General features: G+C 58.4%; 2 protein-coding genes across 2 annotated transcripts in view; both read right to left on the reverse strand.

Moving 5' to 3' along the window:
- TFEB (transcription factor EB) overlaps positions 1-1,054 on the reverse strand; it is a 14,113-nt gene extending 13,059 nt beyond the window's left edge. The window contains exon 1 of the mRNA XM_021377304.1: positions 822-1,054. The gene's annotated coding sequence lies outside the window, so the exon portion shown is untranslated. The remainder of the gene's footprint in view (positions 1-821) is intronic.
- On the reverse strand, positions 2,780-6,019 carry LOC110388248 (gastricsin-like). Its single transcript, XM_021377332.1, has 9 exons — positions 5,726-6,019; positions 5,267-5,420; positions 4,795-4,912; positions 4,577-4,695; positions 4,035-4,234; positions 3,820-3,942; positions 3,528-3,672; positions 3,216-3,314; positions 2,780-3,075 (listed from the first exon to the last, which is right to left on the reverse strand). Exons 1-9 carry the CDS (start codon positions 5,797-5,799, stop codon positions 2,923-2,925), a joined length of 1,185 nt encoding a protein of 394 aa, XP_021233007.1. The 5' UTR covers positions 5,800-6,019; the 3' UTR covers positions 2,780-2,922.

The following is a 7,239-nucleotide window of genomic DNA, read 5'->3' on the forward strand; positions in this document are numbered from 1 at the left end:
GGGGCGCGGGGGAGGCGGGGGGGGAAACCCTCCCAAAAAAATCCGCCGTGCGAACTGCCCCGGGCCTCAAGGGCAGGGAACGCCGCAGCGCAGCGGTTCCCGCAGCCGGGCCCCGCCCGTCCGGCCCCGCACGTTGTTATTTATTTATCTCGGCACAGCGCGACAATAACCGCCACATTTTCGCCCTTTTTCTTCTTCTTCTTTTTTTTTTTTTTAACCAAGGAAATTCCTCCCCCCGGCTCAGCGGGGCCAGCAGGGCTGTCGCAATCCGCCCCGCTCCGCAATTCACTCGCGAATACAGCGGAGGGGACCGCAGCCCCCAGTGCGTGTACTCCCTCCAGCCCCCTACCCCAAAGCGCTGTGACCCGGGGGGGCCGCGCTCTGCCCCCACATCGTCCCGGGAGGGATTCGCCCCCCGAAGCCCCGAACCGTCCCGTCCGGGGGTGAGCACCGCGGGCCGAGCATCCGTGCCTCAGTTTCCCTATGTGGAGGGGGGAGGTGGGGGGCACCGCCGTGCACGAAGCGCAACCCCACCCCCCCACACCCCCCCGAGTAAAAAAAAAAAAAAAAAGCGATGGTGCGGCTCCGCGAGAGCATTATGGAAACGGCGGCTGCTCCCCCCTTGTTATTTAAAGAGGAGGAAAAAAGGGGGGGCGGGGGGGGTGTTGAAAAATAAACATAAAAAATAAATATAAAATAAATAAGTAAATAAACCGAGACGAAACAAACCAGAACAGGTTCGGTCCCGCGCTGGGGAGCACGGCCCCCGCCCTCACCCCGCTGCCCCCTCCCGCACCTCGACCCCGACACCCGCAACTCACCCCGCGGCTGCGGGCGCAGGGAACGCGGAACCCCGCGGGGCAGCGGGCGGCTGCGCAGGGCGGACCGGCTCGGCTCTGCTCAGCTCTGCTCGGCTCGGCCCTGCTCGGTTCTGCTCGGCCCGGCCCGGCCCGGCCCGGCTCGGTCCCACTGCCGGCCGCGGCCTCCGCTGCTCTCGTGCCAAGGGAGGGCAGCACTGCCCGCCCGGCCTGGCCCGGCTCGGCTCAGCACGGCCCGGCCCGCGCCGCAGCACGCCGGGAGCTGTAGTCCAGAGCGGGGCAGGGCTGCCCGCGCCTGCCGGGACTTGTAGTCCCCGCCTCGGCCACAACGGCTGCGTGGTGTGGGTGATTTCCTGCCGAACGTGGGGTTTTCCAGGCGCGGCGCTCCTTGCACCAAGGTTATGCGGCTCCTTGCACAGTGTCGTGCAGCTCCTTGCACACTGCCATGCCTCTCCTTGCGCTCGGGTTGTGCAGCTCCTTGCGCGGTACCGTGCAGCTCCTTACACCAGCTCCTTGCACAGTACTGTGCAGCTCCTTGCACCAGGGTTGTGCAGGTCCTTGTACCGGTGCTCGTTGCAGCCCTGGGGGATTAGCAGGGACCTGGCGACATAGAGGGCAGTGGGGAGGAATGGCAGCGTGTCCCCACCTGAGCATGGGGCTGTTTGGCACCTTCAGGTGGGACCCTCAGGGGGGAGATGCCCAAACACTGCAGAGCTTCAGTGTGAGATGGGCTGTGCAGGCACTCTGCAGCAGGAGGCAGAGACCCCATGGGGCTGCTGGCATCTCCCTACCCATGGCAAGGAGTTCCCCTGGCACAGACCAGTTTGCAAGGAGCAGATTGGAGGGGAGGTGACACGTTGCAGCACGTGGCTGCCATCTGACAGGGATATGGGTGTTGGACCACAGGTGACGGGACACTTTGGTGCTGCACCCCCTGTGCATCCCTTGCATGGAGGCTCTGGCCTCTCCCCGCCCATGGCACACAACATAGTGCATCCAATTCTTACTGCACTGCTGGCATGAACTAGTTTTTAGCTGCGCAGTTGCTACCACTTGACCATCTCCGAAAGAAAAAAAGACACTTTGATTCGCTGCAGCTCCACATCACACTAGAGATGCTCAGGTTGTGCATCTGGTGCGTTAGAGATGTGTTCCCATAGTGACAGTCCCCACGTCCCCATCAGCCTGGCAGAGCGGTGCGCAATTATTCCTTCTTTTCAGGAAGAGGCAGGGGGGGCTGTGCTGCTCCCCCAGGGCTCCACGCTGCATTGCAGGAGGAGAAGTGACCACCTCTGCCTCCTGCCCTGCCTGATCCCCACATCACTGTGCTCGGGCTGCACCAATATTTTGACACAAAGCGCAGAGGAGTTTGTGTCCTTTCTCAGGCGAGATGACAGAGCTACTAACAGATCTGAGAATGAGCCCCAGTGATAAAGAGCTTCTGAGAAACCACGTTCATGGTTCCTGTGCTACAGTATCTGCCCGCTCCCCGGTGCCAGCAGCTCCCGGTGCCCAGCTTGTTGCCTCACCAGCCCAAGCAGGATTTAGGGGTCACTCAGACGTCACAGCTAACCTCACCCACTCTCATACCCTGCTCTGACCTCACTGCCAGCCCTTACCCCGCTGCGAGGCAGAGCGCTCACTCCCCACCCCCATCCTGATGTCCGGCTGAGGTCCTGGAAAACATCTCCGCATGCTGATTTCAGGCTGCTCCACTACTGAGCAGAGATGGCTTCTGGGGAGTCCCTCGGGGAATTCCTCTCCCCAGAGCTGTGCTTGGGGCATAACACCGACACCACAGGTATTGAGAGTCCCTCGCACAGGGGCTGGGCGGTGGGACACCCTCACCATGCAGGAGCTTTCCTTGCAGCAGGAAGGGCTGAGACTTGTGAGCCCTCAGCCTGCACTCTGCCACCACCGAACAAACTGAGCTCTGAGAGCGCTGAGGCTCTGCAGTTTATTTGCAACAGGAGACTGAGAGCACGGCCTTACACAGAAACCTCGGAGAGACAGAGAGCACATAAAGGAGCATAAAGGCCCATAGGAAACCCACAGCAAGGCTCGCTCAGAGCAGGAGGGGGCTGCGTTTTGCTGCCCCACTCCTCTACACTGACTTGGCAAAGCCGATGCGGTTGTACCCCATGTCAAAGATGGTGTAATACTCCTTGAGGAAGACGTCACCCAAAATCCAGAGCGGCTGCCCACTCTGGGACGGCAGGTAGGTGACCTCGATCCCAACAGTGCAGTACCCATTGTTCTGTGAGGGGAAATAATGGGGAGTCAGAACCTGGGGAAGCACCCGGACCCTGCAGCTGTGCAGAGAGGGGAGCATCACTGTTTGCCCAGGAACACTGGGCTCTCTGCTGGACCCCTGGGACCCGGAAGGGTAATACATACGTTGAGGACATAGGCAGAGGGGGACAGCGGGAGCTGCACCCCGTTGATGATGAAGGTGATGGTGGGCAAGCTCTGAATCTCATTGCAGTCAACTGCATACTGTGGAGAGAGGGTGATGGGGAGCTTACGGTTGGAGCAGCACTGGCTGTGAGGCACAACACTTCCCGAGGCCCCAGCCATGCCACATCACATCCCTGCTTTACGCACAGCACTGTGCCCTGCAGACACCATCTGAGTTTCACAGGATCTGTCCAAACCCAGGGCTCATGGCTCGCTTACAAGCCCCACCCCGATCCCAAACACCCCTCTTACCCCAAAGCTGGTCTCCTGTGCACCCACAGCCTGCAGGAAGCTGCTCAGGTACTGCTGGGGCACGGTGAGCAGGAACGTCCCTGTGTCCACAATGGCCTGGCAGCCCTGGCTGCACCAGCCCGTCACCGACTGTCCAATAGCAAACCTGAGTACAGAAAGGTGGGGGACGTTACTCTGAGCTCCTACTGGGCACAGAACCCACCTTGGCTGGGTCTGGGAGGCCGGAACACGAGGCTGCACCTAGCCTCCAGGCTGTGCTGCGTGATGCCCATCAGGGCTGGATGCAACTCACTCATCGATTGCCACCTGCCAGTAAAGCTCCTGGGTCACTGGTGCCCACACAATGTCCCCAGTGAACAGCCGAGTGTCCACTCCTCCCAGCACAAGCTCTCCCCCGTAGTTGTAGGTGGGATTGCTGCAAGAACAATGCAGTTAGAGCAGCAAGGAACCTGCATGGGGACAGCCAGAGGGACAGAAGTGCATGGCGGATGTGCAGGTGGCCTTTACCGAGAAAAGTAGAAGCTGAAGATGGGCTGTTTGAGCTGGTTCTGCTGCAGCATGCCCTGCAGTGGGGTGGGCGTCCCTCCGGCTGCAAGGGCGGGGTAAGCCATCCCCATGATCCCATCGAATTGGGCGTAGTAGAATGGCTGGGTGGGCTCATTCTGGCTTAGCCCAAACTCCTGGTTTCTGACTGAGATGGTCTGGATCTGGAGGGAGAGGGAGCACCGTGTCAGCCTGTGCACTTATGCAAAGAGTGCAAACCCAAAGAGTGCAAAGCCAAAGAATGCAAAACCAAAGAGTGCAAAGCCAAAGAGTGCAAACCCAAAGAGCATGCTACAAGGTAGTAGCTGGTGAAAATGTCTCTGGGTGCCTGGCAATACTAACAGGAGTCATGCAAACAAAGCAAAAACCCAGCTGGGTAACCAAAGGGAGCAATATTCACTTTATGTTGTTTCTGCCCGTCTCAGGACCTGGTTTGCACAAGTGCTGTCTGTACAAGAGCTGCCCCCCCGCCACTCCCAGGCTGTCCCCACCAGCGGTGCACCCACCCGCAGCGTGTCGTAGCCCAGCAGCACCGTCAGCGTCCCGCTGCCGTAGGACAGTGTAACGGTCTGCCCATTGTTGGTGTAAGTGGAGGACGCTCTGGGCTTGAACCTGGCGTGGTTTCCTGTGGGAGAGACAAAGTGATAGAGCTCCTGGGGGTGCTATTGCTGTGGGGTTCGCAGATGCTCGGGGAGATAGGCGGGGGGGGCTGCATGGCACCCACTGCACGCTGGCGTCTTGCAGAGTGTGGAGGGCACCCACAGGTTGGAGGAGCCAGTGTCGAAGAGCACCAGGAATTTCTGCGGGGGGGTCCCGATGCTGATCTCCCCGAAGTAGGAGGACTGCAGACAAGAGGTGGGTTATGTCCATGGGAGCTCAGCTCCACCTCCCCGCCACGTACCACGTCCCAGCACCTTGCAGCAACGCTGGGGATCCCCTCACTGTTATGGTAACAAGGTGGGAAAGGACTGAGTGATCTACTGATCTGCTCCCAGATGAAGAGCTATTAAGTATTTCTTCTGTTGCATATAGAAAACCAGAGCTTTTCAGGCAGCCAGGGGAAAGCCTTGCTAAACTCTAACACGGGAGCTTAAAACAAGACTGAGAACAAGAACTCTTTCACTCTCGGGAGCTCAAGGGTGAACAGATTGCTCTGACAGTGGGAAGGGGACAGGGGGAGCGGTGAGAGGACTCACATCCAGGTGGGAGGCCATCGGCTCGTACACAACGGAGTCCCTCCTGAAGTGGTATTTCTTGACTGGATCGTGCTTAATTTTCTTCAGGTATTCCTCCAGCACTCCTGCCTCCCTCATTTTCTCCCGTATGGACTTGCCTTTCTTCAGCTTGATCCTGCACAGAGGGGGTGAGGGGTGGGGGAGAAAAAAAAAAAGCAGGAAATCAGGTGATTTGGGCATTTCCAGATGTCCTCTCCTTTGGGTTCCCTTGCGTCCTGCCATGCCATGAGCCCTCTGCACAATGTCTCTGGGCCAGGGGCACAGCCTGGGCTGGTGCTGGCATGGCCACGATGGATTCTGGAGATGCACATGGCCAGATGCACCTGAGCAGTGCCCCAGGTGCAGCACATGCATGTGATGAATGCAGCCCGTCTCTGCTCCCCGAGCTCCCCCCTGCCCCAGCCTGCTGAGCACACCCACCTCACCAGCCCCTCCGTGAGCTGCAGGCACAGCACGGCCAGCACGAGGCACTTCATGGTGCAGCTGGTGGCCATGGTGCACCCGTCCGGAGAGTGCAGCACCAGGCTGAGCCGCCCGGCCTGGCTGCCTTTATACTGGCACGCACTGACCTCCTTATCTGCGTGCCTCTGTTTTCCATTACCGCTGTGTGTAACCCTGGCTTGAAGGGTTTCTTTGTATTTTGGACCACGAGGAACTTGAGAATTTTTTGTCGTTGGTGGGGCACCCGGATGAGAACAGAGCACCTCGCACCTTCCACGGCCAAATCAAAGCGCGGCCACTCGATAAGGGCTGCCCTTATCACAGCGGGGAGAGGAGTTATCGCACCGCCAGCACGCTGCAGTGCTATCTGGATCCTTCCAAATCTCTTCAACCTTTCCCAAAACAAAGGTGCTCACAGCTCGTGGCGCGGGGTGGAAACTCACTTGCAGGCAGACCCAGCGCCATGAGGGCATTGAGGCATGAAGGAGAAATGGGCAGTGGGGATGAGACCGAAATAATCCCTTCCCTGCCTTGCTCAGTGCCGTTGCTGCAGATGTGCCCGCAGCACCTGACCAGCAGCCATTCACAAAAGGGCTGGGGTCAGCAGGGACCCTGAAGATCCCTGAGTTCCAAACCCATGTTCCTCCTGGCCTGCCCCATAGCACCCTGCACCCCATGGGAGCTCACTGCTGCCCCCGATAGCTGCTACCCGCCCAGCACTGCTATTGCTGCGCTCATCCCACACTGGCGCTTCACACATCTTTCACTCCCTTGGGAGCGCCAGGAAGTGTGTGTCCTTTTCTGGATACTGAGACTATAAGAAAGCAATTATCTTGTTTGCTAGCAGGATTGATAGAAAGATCAACTTATTAAGATTGGATAAAAGGCAAATTCTGGCTGAAAGCAAAGAACAGTTATCAAAACGTCAACACACCGCGTGTTATCTGCAGGTCCCCACGGGGACTCAGGCTTGCCAAAAGACAAAGGAATAAGATGCCCTCTATAGCACATGCAAACATGCTACTTTTGTTTCCTTTTGACCCCAAAAAGTTAAACAGCATCTGTTTGCTAAGGCACTTAGTCCAACAGGAGTTGGGGAATTCCAGTCTGCCATTGGAGACAGCGCATCCTTGTAGGGGCAGTGCTCACCTGCGCTGCTGGGCACAGGCACGTGTTGGGGCCGGGCTCTGGGCACCTCCCGCTCCTCCTGTTGCACCAGCAGACCAAGCAGCTCTCAGGAGAGCACTGCACCAGGCTGCAAATGGCTCTGAAGTCTCCCCCTTGAGCAAAGGCATTCTCAAAGACATTGCAATCACCCCAGATTTCTTGGTCTGCTCTAGGCTTTGTCCTACCCATGGCAAAAAGCACGGAGAGGTGACTGGTCCCAGCACCAGGACAACTGGCCATCCCCTCTCCTGGACCTCTTGGACACCAGGTATTGCTCTGAATCTCAGCAAACGGGAACATGGAACAAAGGGAGCATGAGCATGGGG

This window comes from Numida meleagris, chromosome 25 (assembly GCF_002078875.1).
Source record: "Numida meleagris isolate 19003 breed g44 Domestic line chromosome 25, NumMel1.0, whole genome shotgun sequence".
Taxonomy (NCBI): domain Eukaryota; kingdom Metazoa; phylum Chordata; class Aves; order Galliformes; family Numididae; genus Numida; species Numida meleagris.

Bases quoted from the DNA above. Each gene is read 5' to 3' on its own strand.
- LOC110388248 (XM_021377332.1), bottom strand. From the start codon at position 5,799: ATGGCCACCAGCTGCACCATGAAGTGCCTCGTGCTGGCCGTGCTGTGC. The intron at 4,696-4,794 runs GTGGGTGCCATG...TCTCTCCCACAG, and splicing joins CTGCAAGACGCCAGCGTGCA to GAAACCACGCCAGGTTCAAG. The intron at 3,076-3,215 runs GTATGTATTACC...TTCCCCTCACAG, and splicing joins CCTCTGCCTATGTCCTCAAC to AACAATGGGTACTGCACTGT.